At 37.3% G+C, this 17,972-nt stretch overlaps 1 protein-coding gene across 5 annotated transcripts in view; it reads right to left on the bottom strand.

Annotated features, from left to right (window-relative positions):
• RYR2 (ryanodine receptor 2) overlaps positions 1–17,972 on the bottom strand; it is a 572,172-nt gene that overhangs the window by 220,166 nt on the left and 334,034 nt on the right. For all 5 annotated transcript variants that reach the window (XM_033099500.1, XM_033099502.1, XM_033099501.1 and 2 more), the window contains 3 exons: positions 16,373–16,477; positions 12,011–12,114; positions 10,195–10,278 (listed from right to left, as the gene is read on the bottom strand). In XM_033099500.1, the coding sequence (XP_032955391.1) occupies positions 10,195–10,278; positions 12,011–12,114; positions 16,373–16,477 (293 nt within the window). The remainder of the gene's footprint in view (positions 1–10,194; positions 10,279–12,010; positions 12,115–16,372; positions 16,478–17,972) is intronic.

Below are 17,972 nucleotides of genomic sequence, written 5' to 3' on the forward strand. Positions count from 1 at the left end.
AAAAATATGTTGAATGAATCAATGTATTACAGCAATAAATAACTTTTGAGGTTGAATAAAGTTGACTGTACCTAAGTTACGCCTATTTCATTATAAGACATCCGTATTTTATAAATCATTTATAGACAAAAGATTTAGAAATATTTTGTTTTTTTTTGAAGTAGATTACATTAATCTGGCAATTGTAACAATTACGGCTATTTACTGCCTATGCCATTCAATTTACATTCATGCACTAAATTTACAGACAAGAAATTTTTTTAAATCAGAACTCTGCATGTTTGGGTAATTAACAGTATCTTTTTCTTTTTTTTAAAGGGAAGCCATATGGGATTTTTAACCACTCATACAAATCATTATATTTCATAGAATTCCAATCTTTAAATAAATAAATCTACCAACTGTAAGCACAGCTTATATACAAGTCCTCAATTGGGAAACGTTTTCTCAAGCAAGAGCTCCCAGTGCATTTCAAATGCACCAACAGGAATTCAGGCTGGCAGGTGTAAGCTCCCAGCTTAACATTATCTGCTAAAAACAGCGTCAGGAGCAGTGAGGATCAGTCTTTCGTGCTCACCCACCTCCCGTCTCTGCTCTCACCCTCCTCCCGACTTTCCCCACAATCGCCCAGCACACAACACACAATTCTCTTTCTTCCTTCATTTTCCAGCGGATCTGATCCCGCCTAGCTGTCACAGAGGAAAGGCATATGGCAAAGTTTGGAAACGAATCTACAGATAACTGATGAGTGTCTACACTGCCTGAATGCGGGTTGTGTGCACTCTAAAAGAGGGAAGATTCTTCGCCTGCAAACCGGCCCTCTGGGCAGACTTTCCAGCAACATCTCAGATGGAATGAGGACGGTAAGAAGGAAGTCTAGTAACGTGTAAAGCTGCATAATAGTGGCATAGGATTTCTCCTTATTTTCTACGTGTCTCTCTTCCTCTATGCAATATCTACTGGAGTTGCTTTAATCTGTGATCATAATGAAAACCCATGGACATGCATTTGCATCTGTTGATTTGAAATAGCACAATAATTAGTTCACACTTATTTTTGGATGTAGAAAATTCATAACTTTTTTTCCTGACCCTGTGCAAGAAAGGATTTAAACCGTAAAGCAGCCTTTTAAGTGGATAATCCTATCCAAATTAAAGTCACTCCCATTTCATTAAAGTCACTCCTATTTCCACAGCTGTACTTTAAATCATCTTCTATAGTAAAAATACAAACATCTTTGAAATTAAAGGACTTCAACCTACTGTATTTGATAAAATATGCTGACTCATGAATGCTTAAACCAATATGAATTAGTGATATCAACAATGATTTATCAATCCATTTTTGTTCATAATACATGTTGATAAAGTCACTAAGAATCAAACGATTATATCAAAGTGAGATTTTTAAAAAAAAATAAAATGCATAAATGCACTTTGGCAAACAATGTCCATTTCATCTTATTAATACAATTCAATTAGGTACATAAAGATCAATCAACTGCTAATATGAACTATTATCTTCTTGTGATTGAAAAAGAACTAAAAATAGAGCTTTTCAATAAAAGTGATTGACATGAATTTTGGAAGCTAAATGCTTTCAAGGAAAGTGTCAGATTGATTACCAGCAATTTAAAAGAAATAAATGGAAGATTGCCATAACAAATCTTGGGAAGCAGAATTTCATATAACAGGGAAAAGTCATAACATTAGCAATTATATAATACAAATTATATATAGCTCATAAACCCTCATGAAGCACAGCTTCAGAACAGATACAGTGACAAACCAAGTCTAGGCTGAGAGGCAGCTCTCCCTCCTCCCTCCACCAACAGACCGCAAGAAAGAAGCAGGAACAGAGGACTCACAGACATGAGGACAGACCCAGTGTGTGGACCAAAACCAAAGATCATTCCAGAACATGTATCCCATTCCATAAGACATGGGAGATGGTGACCAAAGACCCTGCTTTGTCCCAACCTCCGTCGGGCTCCTCAGCCCTCCTTCCTACTAGGCTTCTGACCCTGGGCTCCGTCCTGCTCCATTCAGTCCAGTTTCAGCAAGAGTCCCGCTGGATCACTTTAGTGAAAAGCCCACCCTTGATATCTGATCACCCTGATCTGCCTTCCATGAGAATCCCTATCAAGTCGGTGTTGCCCAAATTCCTTATCCTCAAAGTCTCCTCTTAGTGATTTTCCATCCATTGATGCAACCTTGTTCCTAGGCTGTAAAGCCTCACTTGTCCTTGTGCAAGAATGGAGCCTGGCTCCATGCTGAGGTCTCACTTTACAGCTTTAACTTCTGTCCACCTCTGGTTTTCTTTGACATAATTAAGTCATGGCAGCAAAGTCCAATGAGATTCACCAAGGATCCAGTATCCCCTCAATCAGGCAAGTGTCCCAATCTTATGTGTCCCAATCTTAAGCCCTGTGAGTAGCGGGATAAACCTTGAATTCAAATTCAACAACAAATATTCATTCTGCAACTGGTCATTGAATAATATGGACCCCAAAAAAATTGTATCTTTATAGAATCATGTTCTGAAAAGAACCAGGCAGCAAACAAAATAAACATAAAATAATGGTGTGTTCGAAGATGGTAGCGCTGTGTGGAAAAATCAAGTCGCAAAAGGGGCATGAGAGGAAGTACAATTTTATATAGGATACAATTTTTAAAAGGCCAAGGAAGGCGCTTTGAGGAGATGACATTTGAATCAACACTTAAAGGTGAGACTAAACACAGAGAACATAATTTTAATTGAGTGTGTGCTGAACAGACTGAGGTTAAATTTCTATGACCAAGCTGCTATCTGTCTACAAGGCCCATTGGGTTTAAATACAAAATAGAACCCAATCAGTGCAAATGAAGAATCTGACATATTAGCATATTTTTTAATTTGTGGTCTGTGAAATTTACTCACTACACATACAAAGAGTGTATAAACTTGTTTTCTTTTTTCCTTCTTAATCACAGTGCCTCATCATTTCAGAAGAAAAATCCAACTGTATTTGTGACAGCATATCTCGCTTCAGTAAATATTTACATACGCTGAATTGTGTCCACGTGCTTGTGTCTATATGATGTGGTTCCATATACTCAGCATCATCTAAGCACTCATTCCAGAGAGTTGTTTTAAAGGTGTATATATACATGTATGCATCGAGATGTCATTCTTAGCCCTTTATCTGCCTCATTATGCCTGAGCAATTCCGCGGACCCCTCCACTGAGTGACTCCACAGCACTGGGGTAAGAAGGTGGGGAGGGGGAAGAGAATTTAGCCGTTTTAGAAGCCTCTCCAACGATTCTAAGATGCTTTTTCATTACTTAACACTAACACTTATTTCTCAGTGAAATGTACAGGCAACCAGTTTCTGACCCACTATGCTCTGTGTTGATTTAATAACAGGTAAGTGCTAAAGAGACATTTTCTAGTGTTCACACATCTTTTTATTACTGGAAAAAAACTCAGCATGCACGTAATATACTTTTGTAATAAAGTACTGGGTTGAGTTTGCTAATATTTTCCTTAGCATTTTTGCATCTATGCCTATGAGTGAGACTAGACTGTAATTTTCCTTTTTCATATTGCCGCGATCTGAGCTTCGTATCAAGGTTATATTATTCTTCAAAAATAAGCTGTGAAGTGCTGTTTCTTTTTCATTCGAGATTATCATTCTTAAGTATGTGGTAGAAATCAATAGAAAAATCGTTCGGTGTGTGTGTGTAGATTTTAAATTATTACTTCAATTCCTTTAATAGTTATAGTTATATTAACATTTTCTTTCCTCTTGGGTCATTTTTAATACTATTCTACACAACTGTCCACATCATTTAACTGTAGAAAATTTTGGCATAAATGTATTGCATTTTGCTGTATCTCCTGAAAATATTCCTAAAATTGCTAAAGTAAATCTTTCTTTCTTCCTTTATCAATCTTTTCAGAGGGTTTTTTCCCCCTTATTAAAACATGCTTTCTCCAAGTATTGATTTATATATTTAATCCATATATTTTGATATGAAGTCTTTTCTTTTTCCATTCTTGTGTTTTTCAATTTTCATGATGATACATTTGATCCATAAGCTATTTAGAACTATGTTTTAAAATTTCTAAATATGTCATGGCTTTATATGTATTTTTGGTTGTTGCTTTCATTCCTTCTGATTCAGTGAATATGATCTTTATGATATCAATGTACTTATGTTGTAAAAAATGTTAAATTTTACAAAAGTTCTGTATGTGCAGTGTTCTATATATGCCAAGCATTTAATTTGTAGAGGTTTAAATGTTTATTAATCTTCATTAATATTTGCCCATTATACATCTCAGTTTCTGGGAGCTATATGATGAACTACCACTGTGAATGTACGTTTGTCTATTTTGAAAAGCCTATTAATATTTTGCTGTTTTGATTTTCCTGAAGCTGTTTTATTTGGTACACACATGAGTAGTTACAGCATAATGTTTGTTTGTTTGTTTTTAACTTTATACAGTGACCTTTCCTTAATTTTGCTTTCAGAACTATTTTGCCTTTAAAAAGTTTCTTTTGAGTGATATTGCTTGGTAAGTCATATTCTCATTATTTTCAACTTTTCTATGTCCAGAATTTCTTCATAGTTTGCTCTAGCTGGGTGTTATTTTTGTGAGGTATGTGCAACTTGAGTTATCTTTTTAAATCCAATCTGACAATCTTTGTATCTTACCTGGAAAATTTAATCTATTTTTTTTTAAGTTTTTTAAGGTTATCTCTTTCTGTCTTTCTTTCTTTTTCTTTTTTTTTTACTTTTTTAATTACATAAGTATTATTGGTATACAATCTTATATTACACCAGCTTCAGATACACAATATAGTGATTCAACATTTTATACCTTGCAAAGTGATCACCCCACTAATTCTAGTAATCATCTGTCACCACGCAAACAGATCACAATATTGTTGACTATATTCCCCTTCACCTTTTCACCCATCTCCCCACCTCCTTCCTTTCTGTAACCATACCTTTAGTCTCTGTTTCTATGAGCCTGTTTTTGTTTTGTTTTTGTTTTTAGATTCCACATATAAGTTAAATCATATCTGGATTTATATCTGTCAGGATATTTTTATTTTTTAAAATAACTATTCTTTTTTTAATTACAGTTAACATTCAATGTTATTTTATGTTAGTTTTAGGTATACAGTGCAGTGGTTAGATATTCATATTACTTAAGAAGTAATGCCCCCAATTAGTCTAGTTCCCACCTAACACTATTATTGACTATATGCCCCATGCTGTAGTTTACATCACCGTGACTATTTTGTAACTACCAATTTGTACTTCTTAATCCCTTCACCTTTTCCACCCAGCTCTCCAAACGTTCCCTCATCTGGTAATCATCAGTTTATTCTCTGTATCTATGAGTCTGTTTCTGTTTTCTTTGTTTGTTTATGTTGTTCTTTAGATTCCACATATAAGTGAGATTATATGGTATCTGTCTTTCTCTGTCCAACTTATTTCACTTAGCAAATTATACTCTAGGTCCAGCCATGCTGTCACGACTGGTAAGATTTCATTCTTTTGGCTGAGTAATATTCCATTGTATAAATGTATCACCTCTTCTTTATCCAATCATCTATTGATGGACACTTAGGTTGCTTCCCTATCTTGAGTATTGTAGATAACACTGCAGTGAACATAGGGGTGCATATATGTTTTCAAATTAGTGTTTTGGATTTCTTCAGATGAATACCCAGAAGCGGAATTGCTGGTCGTAAGGTAATTTTAACTCCATACTGTTTTCCATAGTGGCTGCACCAATTTACATTCCCACCAACAGTGCACAAGGGTTCCCTTTTCTCCACATTCTCACCAACACTGTTTGTTGATTTATGAATGAGGGCCATTCTGACAGGTGTGAGATGACATCTCATTGTGGTTTTAATTTGTATTTCTCTGATGGTTAGTGATGTGGAGCATCTTTTCAGATGTTTATTGGCCATCTGTATGTCCTATTTGGAGAAATGTCTCTTCAGGTCCTCTGACCATTTGTTAATTGGATTTATTTTATTTTATTTTATTTGGTATTGAGTTGTATGAGTTCTTTACAAATTTTGGATATTAACCCCTTATTAGATGTATCATTGGCAAATATCTTCTCCCATTCAGTAGACTGTGTTTTCATTTTGTTGATGGTTTCCTTTGCTGCGCAAAACCTTTTATGTTTGATGTAGTCCCATTTGCTTATTTTTTCTGTTGTTTCCCTTGTCCAAGGAGATAGATCAGAAAGATTAAGAACAATCTCAGAGAGTTTACTGCCTATGTTTTCTTCTAGGAGTTTGATGGCTTCAGGTCTTACACTTAAGTCTTCAATCCATTTTTACTTTATTCTTATATATGGTGTAAGAAGGTGGTTTAGTTTCATTTTTTGCATGTATCTGTCCAGTCCCAACCCTATTTATTGAATAAACTGTCATCACGCCACTGTATATTCTTGCCTCTTTTATCATAGATTAAGTGACCATATAGGTGTGGATTTATTTCTGCAATCTCTATTCTGTTCCATTGATTATGTGTCTGCTTTTATGCCAGTACCATGCTGCTTTGATTACTATAGCCTTATAGTATAGTTTGAGATCAGGAAACGTGATACCTCCACTTTTGTTCTTTCTCAAGATTGCTGTGGTTATTCGGGGTCTTTTGTGGTTCCATATAAATTTTATTTGCATCTTCTTCAATTTCTTTTTTCAATGTCTTATAATTTTCTGAGTACAGGTCCTTTACCTCCTTGGTTGAATTTATTCTTAGGGTTTTTTTTATGTAATTGTAAATAGGGTTGTTTTCTTAATTTCTCTTTCTGATAATTCATTATTGGTGTATAAAAATGCAATCAAATTCTAAATATTAATTTTGTATCCTGCTTCTTTACTGAATGCATGTATCAGTTCTAATAGGGTTTTATTCTGGAGTCTTTAGGGTTCTCTCTATACAGTATCATGTCATCTGTAAATAATGACAGTTTTACATCTTCCTTTCCAATTTGGATGCCTTTTACTTCTTTTTCTTGTCTGATTGCTTTGGCTAGGACTTCCAAAATAACCATTCTTCAGGCACACAAAAGAATATGCTTGAAAGCATTATAATAAAATGAACTCCATTAATCCATCACCACATTAAGAATTAGAACATTCCTAACACCATTGTTCCTATACGTGTGCTCCTCTCAACTCACAGCCTTGTGTGATATATTTTTATCCATTCTTGAAATTATTATTTAGGTTCATCTATGCTGTCATTTATAATGGTAAGTCATTCATTTTCTTATGTGACTACATCCAACATAATTCATCTTCCTACTGAATAATATCCCTCCCATTCCCTCTGACCTTTCTCTTATTTGTATGCTGTTACAATAATATTTTGGGGAACAATAGCTTCCGGTTTGTTCGTGTGGACTTTCTCTAGGGAATATCTCTCAATAGTGAAACTGCTGGGTAACAATGTGCAAATGTTTAATTGTACACAATGATGCCAAACTGCTTTAAAAATGTTTGTAAAATCACTCCAAGCGTTGAGGTTGTGCTGATCTACATCCATATCGATACTTGTTATTATCAGGTTCCTTCATTTTTGCCAATAGAGTAAGAATAAAATGGAGTATTATGGCAAATTTAGATAACAGACTGTTGGCAGGTTTGAGTACAGTTTTCATTTAACAACCTCACTTTTTCCATTTCCTGATCTATTCTCAAATAATGGATAGTTACTTGGATAGTAACACAAATAAAAAGTCTCAGTAAAAATAAATAAATAAATAAACTAATGAAGACATAGAGTCCTTAATTCCCCAATGAGACTAACTTACTGCAAACCCTGTGCCCTGTCTATCTGTCTGTCTGTCTGTCTATCTATCTCAGATTTAGAAATCAGAATTGAGGTGGTTGACATAAAAACATTTAACAAACTATTTGTTTCAACAACAACAACAACAAAAAAAAGAAGCCAGACTTTTTCTGATAAGAGATATTCTGTTAGAGATGATTATTTTGACAGTAAAAAATGGCTTTACCAATTAAGTTTTATGGAAGATAAACTCCATATATTGACCTAAGAATTTTGGGGGTTTGATTTGTTTTTTAATACTTTATTTTTTAGAGTAGTTTTAGATTGACAGCAAAATTGACAGGAAGGTACAGAGGCATCTGATATACCTCCCGCCCCCACATCCACACAGTTTCCCCTGCCGCAATATTCCTATCAGAGTGGTGTGTGTGTTACAATTGATGTACCCACATTGACACTCATCATCATCCAAAACCCATAGTTTTCTTTAGAGTTCACTCTTGGTGTTGTGTATTGTATGGGTTTGGACAAATGTACAATGATATGTATCACCCATTATAGTGTCATCCAGAGTATGTTCACTTTAAAAATCCTCTGTTCTCTACCCATTAACCCCTAGCTTCCCCTAACCCCTGGTAACCATTGATCTTTTTAATGTCTCCATAGTGTTGCCTATTCTAGAACCTCACATATTTGGACTAATACAGTACACAGCTTTTTCAGATTCTACTACTTGGGGGTTTTTTTAGCCTTACTAATGCCTTTGTGTCATACTTTCCAAAAAACTGAGAGAGTGGGTTACTTTAATGAGAGGATAATGAATTATTTTTCAAGTAAGGTAGGTTCCAATTTTTGTTTTTATAAAACTAAACAAGGACACAACTGAGTTGTCACATGACTGATCATTAAACATGACTTTTGATGATGAAATTTTGGTTCACAGGACTGAACGATTTTTGTTTAACAACAAAATTATTTATGTGAAGAAAGAATGCAACTGACTGCAACTTGCCCCTTTCTATCAATAAATACTATTTATACATGGATATGTAATTGGAAAAATAGATGAATCTATTTGTTATGAGCTACTGCCAACTATATCTTACTTTTTATATTGATTTTTGTCAAAAATTATGTTGCTTTCAATACTTGTATACCAAAAATAATTATAATAATTCAGAAGAAAAATTTCAACACATAATGACTATGTTCACAGAAAACAAAAAAATAAAAATTAAAAATTAAATTTAGATATACACTGGGTTATAAAGAAGTATGATAGGGTGATCAATCAAAATATATTTTAATAGGGTAATATAATGTAGGATAAATGGATTGGAAATACAATTCAAAGACAAAAAAATGATGTCAAATTTTCTATTATTAACAAGTTTACATGTAGATTTTAAATAGATAATGGTATGTATCTAATTGCTGAGTATGTCCTTTTATTAGATACACTAAAAAACGACACAAAAGTGTCATTTCAAAATATAACTACGTGAAATATGCCATAAAATAGTCTCCTTTGGAACTAAACTTAAAAAAACTGGAAGCTAAAAATGTGAAAGATTTATGTTTTTGGAATTTTTTTTTTTTTTTTTAGTGGCGCACATGAGTAAAAATGTTTATTGAAGTAGAGGACCTGCATGAATTTGCATTTGCCCAGGAACTACACTATTATTACTTAACACATTTCCAGACCTCCTATTTATAATGCATGAAACTAAAAAAGTGGCCTGAATACTTAAATTAAAATAAAGAAAAAACAATAAGATGAAACAGCTATTATTTATTAAGCACTTCCTCATTTAACACCTAAAACTTCTCTATGAAATCGTTATTATTAATACCTGTCAGCAGACGACAAAGCTGAGGTTTTGAGAAGTGAAGAGGCTCACAGACAGAGGTGACCCTATTTACACAGCAGACAAAATCCCTCCAATAGCATTCATGGCCTCAGCGTTCTCATGTTAAAATCGGGGTAATAACGCCGACATCATAACTATTCCTAAAATATACTTTGTTTGTAAAAGCAAATAAAATTATAAATAGTTTTTGGTGGAAAGTAGAAAACCAAACCCAATCAGTATACACACCGACACATGTTTACCACACATACACAAAGAGAAGGAAAATAACACGCTTTTCATAACATACTCCCAACTATTTTCTTAGCTTCATATCCTCTGTCAATGTGACAGAGATTCTTGTCACACTACAGTCTTGATGTAGTCCTAATGTAACACAGCAAGCTTAAATTCTGAATCTGAATTTTATAGTGTAAGTGTCAGCAAGGTCTCTTGATCTCAGTCACTAGTTATCTGAGTGCTCAAATTAATGCGTGGACCATTGAATATTGTAAGACGTGAAACTTACTTCTTGGGTAGCTTCATCTTTTTCACCTTTTCTTCAGCATGTTCATCTGATATGCCCACATGACATCCTAACGCCAGCAAAGTCCTGGAAAACAAAACCAGAGATAAGCACAATTCTTTCCCTGTGTCCAGAGTAATCCAACAGAATTGCAGGTAGGAATAAGGTGTAACAGTCCACCCAGGAGGAGAGCGGAAGTCTTTTTAAAAAAGCAAAAGGAACATTTATTTATATTTACTTCTGAGTAATGAGTAAGAACGAATATTGAAAAGCCACAAAAAAAAAACACTGAAAAGTCGCCTCCAGTCCCTTCCCTTTCTAGTCTTGTTCTTTACCTAAAAGCACTGAATGCTACCAATTCTTGTATGTCCTACTAGAGTCTGTGCATATTAAGGCAGGTGTGTGTGTGTGTGTGTTTTTCCAGTTACACAATGGGTATACATTAGAGAGAGTTCTCTGCAAGTTGCTATCTTGACTTTACAATATAACTATGAAATACTGTCCTTTCTTATAAAGCTGTTTTATTTTTCAACAGCTCTGAAATGTCCCATTACTTGGATCTGTCATAACGTTTTTAAGCAATTCTCTGCTCAGTCTTTTGGTATCACAAACAGTGCTGCCAGCAACAGCCTCATACATTTAATACATGGACTATACCCTTCGTCTGTAGGATAAATTCCTAGATGTGGATGTACTGGGTCACAGGGTATGTACATTTTAAAGTGTGACAAGTATTGCCACATGTCTATAGAGATGGCAATGATTTATATTCCCACCAGCAATGTATGACTGCCTGCTTCCCACACCTTTTCCAACATGAGTTATTAAACTGCTTGAACTTATCAATTAATAGGTTAAAAAGGTACCTCGTTATAGTTTTAATTTACATTTTTCTTCAATTAATGTGTTTAAGCACCTTTTTCATATGCTTAAGAGATACTTATACCTTTTTTCTCTGAAAATATTCTTAGTCCACTTCTCTACCAGATTTAGTTTCCATTGTTGCATTTTAGGAGCTCTTCAAATGTCTGAGACATGAGTTGCAAATATTTTTCTCAGTTTGTTATGTTTGTACTTTCTCCTGAATTGAGTGTTTCACTGGATCTGTTAGGGGGGGTATCATGGTTTTAGGTGGGGAATAATGGTTTCAGCTTACGCTAGGGAGGTACAGCACTGGTATGCTGGAGGTGATGGTGTGGGAACAACATGATTAGTGGTAGAAGAAAAGAAAAGGCGTAGGTTGATGAAAAGATGACTGGAAAGCCTTGGGGGAGGGAAGAGAAGTGTCAAGGGTGACTCTCATATCTGGTTTGTGTTATGGGGCGTACTTGACACTGTAAGAGAAAAAATACCAAAAAAAACCCTGAGATTGGAAAGGATAAAAACATCACAAAGTTTGAGGTATAAGCCTCCATTTTATCAATCAGATTCAACAGACATAAGTTGCTTCCTTAAATTGGTATAATAGTTTCTAAACACTGTTCTTAACATCTTTACATGTCATTTCAAATCAGTAACAACTGTGACTGAACTGGTCCACCGCCCACACTCCAAACACTTTATGGGATCACAGAACGCTTGTATTACATAACGTCCATAAACATTTGTAGAACACTCTATGTAAAAAGCTTTTATAGAGCACAAAGACATAAAAGAACAGTGTCAAAGTCTAATTCCCAACAAAACCGATCCAATCCACCTATGCATTATGAAAAGTTCTAACTGGAATTAGAATAACTCCACAGCTGAATTAAAGTATATCAATACTTGTTTCTTTCAGGTGAGGAAGATTGGGAAATAAGAAAAGTTAGGGACTCACTTTAGGGTCTCGAGCGACATCTGCAAATTGTAATTGCGTTCCTGCTCAGGCAGCTTGGAGAACTCCACCAGACACGGGTGCTGCCTCTTATTGTCATCTCTAACCTGAAACAGGACAGGAAATTGGCATGTAACAGTCTCCCAGGTCCGCACCCAGCAGAGCTGCCTTGGTGATCGCCCAGGCACTGTTACGTTTGAGGTCAGTGCTGAAACCTGGCATTATCTGGGCTCTTCTGATTGGCACTGTTCCTGACTCAGCATCCATGCCTACTATACCCTGATAGCCGCACGCTCGCTCCCTTGGCAACTTCTAGCATTTGCTTAAATCATACTTTCTCACTGAGGTTTATGCTGCCCATCTTCCCAGTCTGACAATCTGCTCACCCAGGCTACTCTTTGTGTGTGTGTGTGTGTCCATAACATTTACCACCTGCTAACAGGCTCGATTCTTACTTATTTGGTTACCGACTATCTCCCTGCACCAGCGTGTAAGACCAAAGGCCCAGGTCTTTTAGTCTCTTCTGCTCCTTGATGCATCTCTGGCACTTAGAACACACCTGGCACGTGGTAGACACTCCATGTTTTGTATATTGAAATGAATCCTATGTAAGAAGAGTAGTGATGACTTAGTTTTCAAATGTTATAATTTGTATGTGTTTAGAGCCACACTGATCAGAGACCTCACTTAACAACAGACGGGCTGATGTAAACTTTGAGGTGGTGCCAGCTCTTTGTTTCACCCATGTCAGTGCCTTCCTGCTGTCACCAATCACTCCACTACCTTAGCAAAGTCAGGCAGCATAAAATAGGACTTTTTCCTATGACCCCTTGAAAGTGTGTATTAGCAATCAGACTCAGCTCAATTCAAGATTTTAGGAATGAATTAAGGAGAAAGATGGCCTGTCTCATTGCATTAGTAATTAGGTTTTTTATCTTCTTAAAACCTAAATTACAGAGGCATTACTGCCGTGGTGGCACCTAGATGACAGGCAGATGCTATAAGGGAACAAATTACTCCATGGGAATAATTACCAGTTCTATAAATTTCACAGGAAAGTATGTAAACACAAGCAAGAATTTTTTTTTAAGGCTTCAGGAGCCGCCAAGGGAAAAATATTTATTTTTTTCTTCCTGGTGACTTACACAAGAGCACATATGATATATACTTATTGAAATGTGTAACTCTGGAAATGAAATCTACAATTACAAATTTTAACTCTAAATTTTAAATGTGCAGGTGAAAATGAATGTGTCCCACTCCTGAGATAATCTACCCCTATTTGTATAATCCCTACTTCCCCCTCCGTTCTCTACACCAGAGAACGACTGACCACCATCCCCTCAGGTGTCCACACCAGAACCAGAGACCAGCCCACACTCACCCCAACCCTTCTCCCATGTCCCACGCAAACTCCAGGACATCTCCAGCAGTCACGTCTCTCCATCCCCACTGCGTGGCAGGCACCCCCTCTCACCTGGGCCACCTGCGTCCCCGCCCTAGGTCTCTGCCTCCTCCAAGCTCATTGTCCTCCACCCACACCAAAAGCAAAGCTTCTTTCCAAAGCACAGTTAAGCATGCCCACCTCCTCCCTAAACATTTTTCAATGCTCTTTACCCCCCTACAGAATAAAACCCCGTCCTGCCAGAAGCCCTTTGGGACAGGCTTCCTGTCCACTTGACCAGACCTCCTACCTCTACCCCTCTCACCGTGTTCTTTATCCCCTAGCAATGCTGAGCTACTGAAAGGGCACTGCAGTGCCCTGCTCCTTCCTCCTCCGTGCATTTACACATCCCAGGTCCTCTGAACAGAATACTCACCTGCTCCTGGATTGCCAGTCAACTTGTAACTCATCCCTCTGGCCTCATATGAAATATTTACATCCTCCTGGAAGCTTTCCCAGATTTCCCAGGAGAGACCTAAATACTCTTTCTTCACTCTGTTAGCACCTACATTATGGAACTTAACTTGTAACTCTTTGCATATCTATCACTCAGCCAAACCAGAAGCTCCTAAAAGTCAAGGTCTTTTCACCTTTGAGACCCCGGTACCAAGCACAAGGCCAGGCAAATAGGAGGCATACAATAAATGTTAAAGGAACAACGGAAAGCCTGCATGGATCTACCTGAGGTTACTCTGTGAAACAGAACTCTTGTATGATGCACTGGTGAAATAGATCCCAAAGACATTCTTTGGGGAAACAAAACGAAACAAACAAAACAACTTATTCAACACATTGGGAAGTTTCAATTACTCCAAAGTAAAACACAACTGAATACTTCCTTTAAAATGTTAAAGAATTTAAAGAATTAGCCTAAAAAAAGGGACGTACCTAAGTCTAGAATATTACTAGAGACCGTAGGTCAGGGCTCATAACCACTTATCTGAAAGGAGTTTTAGGGAAGCCTTGTAAGGAAGCAGGACACAAGGCGATCTGCAGCTGAAAGAACAATATGGAATCTATTGATCTGTGAATCGGAGACTTTTCCACATTACTGATCCTCTCATGTGATTCCAGAGTGGCCCCGAGGACACACCTGTTTTGCTCTATGAGCGTGTACTTGAGTCTGTTCCCTGAAGCAGGACAGGTGCCAGGTGCTTGCAGGACAGCCGCAGGCACAGTGCTCACTGTCTAGCTGGAGGCAGACGGTGCTTTCACAGAGCCCAGCACTGCTTGAATCCGCCTCAGGCCCGGGCAGGGACCACAGGGGAGAGCTGTGGAACTGACAGTGCTAAGGAACAGCATTCCCTTCCCGTATCAGAAACTAAAAGGCTGCTCTGAACACAGCGGCCATGGGGGTACGAGACCGAGCTGGACGGGAGTTAACCTGAAGAGCAGATACCAATGAGACCTGTATTTTCCTCATCTGTTAAAGAAGAAATGTTTCGAGTTCACTGCAGGCTATAACGATTTAGGCAATCTTAGGAGCTAACCATGGGGATGATCTTTCTGGAGCATATGCACAGTACACAGCTTCTGCTACGATATTGGGTTTTTGTTTGTTTGTTTGTTTGTGTGGAATCTTAAGTCTTCCTAGCCTGCAATCATCTCTCCCTTCATCTTGAAACATAAGGTGAATTTTGTCCATAATTCAAATCCTTCACCTTGAATCTTGTGGTAAATTTTGTCTGTAATTCCTCTGGCAATGAACTATGTACATTTATAATATCTCTCCTTTTACTGCTTTGCACTGATGGTTAAATCTTTTAGCTAGCACTTATACATGTCCCCAATTTTTAAACGTCAATGAATGTAGCAAAAAACTAGGTACTTAATAAGTGTTTGCTGATTTGACAATTGTCTAACCATTAGTGAGTTAGTAAAAGGACCCCATTTTCTGATCATGCCTCAGCAGATCTTACAATGAAAAATGGTTCTAGACCAGCAGCTGGAGAACCTGGGTCCTGGTCCTGGCACAGCCACTGACAGCTGGGATTGCTGTCCAGGCATCGAGAATTCTCAGCTATGCCGTCACGGGTAAAACTGAAAACACAGCACATCGCTCAGCGTGCTGTTATGAAAATGTAACCTAATACCTGTAAGTGCGAGGGTGTGAGGAAAGCGGAGCTCTGAATACGTACATAAACATTACTAAGTAGTCTGGGTATCATCCCATATTACCATTAACACTACAATAAATGTTCTTTATTCAACGCTTAGTGCGATCAACTATGACTGAGTGGATACACTCATTTATTTTTATATTCAGTCAAATATAAGAGTGTTTCACCCTTCAGGACACTTACACTAATAATATTACAAAAATGAAAGCACTGCCATGGTCCTGCCTAAAACAGCTATACAATATCCTGAGATTACATAGGCAGTTATGTGGTTTTAGTTCATCTATATTTTATTGACAAACACTTTGCTCAATTCTTTAAAAAGTAACCATTTGGAAACACGAGCCATCATTCTTTCACAGCCTGTCTGTCTCCCACTTGTGAAACCAGCTGTGACTTGGGACCCAGGACGTACAACTGCGGTGAAGAGAAATGAATCATCAGAGGGGAAAGTAATTCGACAAATTTCTTTCCATTTTCAGTTTTCACTTTCAACTTCAATGAGTTGTGTTTTGTTTTTTCTAAATGACTTAGATAGCAATGCCTCTTGTCTGTATATGTTAACCTTGGTTTAAAAATGTAACTGTCAGCATAAAGACTGACAATTTTCAAAGGTCTAGGCAACTGAGTCATCCTTCAGTGAATGCACCAATAAAAACTGCACAAAAACAGATGTGTAGGAAAAAAGAAAAAATCCATCTAATTCACTTATGTCACCCTACAGTAGGATGAGTAAGAAAAAGTTATATTTTCAAAAAAATGTATCACTGGAATCTGAAAATAAATTTCAAAACTATGTACCGGACCATACTGCCAGCCAAGTTCAATCTTATTCATAACCCAGAGCTCATGGATATTCTCTGCCAGTTTTTCTCGTATCCTCTCCAGGTGGGGTGGCAACACGATCTAAAATTTAAGAAGAGAAAAAGAAAGCACACATCAGGAAAAAAATACAATAAAACATAGTGCTAATTGTCCTCAGTGTGAATTGAACTAAATAAAACAGACTCATGTACCATTAAAATGTAATAATATAACTAGATTCTAAACCATCTATTATAACCTGGTTAAAAAAATATAACTAGTTATCTATACATTCTTTAGGTAAAGTTCGGGACCATTTTTTTCCAGGGGATGGGGACGGAAAGCTTAGGTTTCCAAGTGCACTTATGAACCAACCTTAGGAAGAAAGAAAACAGAGCACTGGTGAGGACGATCACCATCAAGACAGACGCCTTCATGGATGGATGTGGGATAACCACCAGAGCGTGCACTGTTTAAAAAGAGAATCACCCCAAAGTTCTTACCCCAACCTGGCCACCTCCACCGGCCAGAAGGAGGCAATTCAGTGCCCAGACCATGATCCATTGGCTCTTTAACCTATAAATATCTGATTGTGGTAATTTATGTTTTCTCTTCAATCCGTTATTTTTCATGGTTTCCAAATAGAGTCCTCCAGTGGGGAAACTGTTACATGTTCCCATTATAAAGAGGAAGTTTAATGACCTCTCTACAAAGAACACAAAAGGTTTTCAAGGTGAGGGGTTGTGTGTCACCCACAACTAGCCCTTGAACAAACAGACTAGGCGACTGTCCACGACATCCATGGCTGAGGTGGTTTCCCCAGGGAGCAGGCTGTCACCGCCTCCTTTCCCCAAGACAGTGGAGGTTACCCAGGTCTCAGGAAATCCACAGTGCATTAGCGCTGATAATCCCGTGGTCCACTTCAGCCCGGGTCTATCCTCCCAACAGTGTTTGCTAGGAAACTTCAGCAGCACGACCCAGAACCCAGCCACCCTGCAGCGGCAGGCCCCGCAACCGGAATCTCAGAGACGAACAAAGCCTGTGTGTTGTCTTACTACATAGTATTAAAAGGCAGCATGGAGGGACAAAACATAAAACTGTGATTCAAAGAGCTTAACAAGTGATTCTAAAAAGCCAAGGCTTCTGAGGCCTGGTATGAATCAGACTTTAGAAGAATTGCCTTTCATCTTCAAACACTCATAAACTTTGAATACCTAACGAACCTTACTAAAGGTACTTCACCATCAAAGTAAAGCAATATTTAATTCACTGTTAGTGTCAAGATTATTTTCACATCCACACTACAGAAAAGCAAGAATAATGGCTAGCATCTCTTGGGTGCCTCTTTGCAAACCACTGTGCTAACATGTTACTTATTAACTACGACAAACTCTTAGCATCCCAAAATCAGCAGGAAGAATAACTTCCTCAAGGTCCCAGGGGAGGCTTCTGATCTCAGGCATTCTGACTCCATGAGCTCCATCTCTACCCAAAATAAAGGGCAGTTAAGTCGTTTGAAAATACTAGTAAGTGTATCCAGATGGGAGAAGAAATTAAAAACACCATATCTACCTATGTAAAGAGTACTCTCTAAAAC

The sequence above is a fragment of the Rhinolophus ferrumequinum genome, chromosome 27 (assembly GCF_004115265.2).
Source record: "Rhinolophus ferrumequinum isolate MPI-CBG mRhiFer1 chromosome 27, mRhiFer1_v1.p, whole genome shotgun sequence".
Taxonomy (NCBI): domain Eukaryota; kingdom Metazoa; phylum Chordata; class Mammalia; order Chiroptera; family Rhinolophidae; genus Rhinolophus; species Rhinolophus ferrumequinum.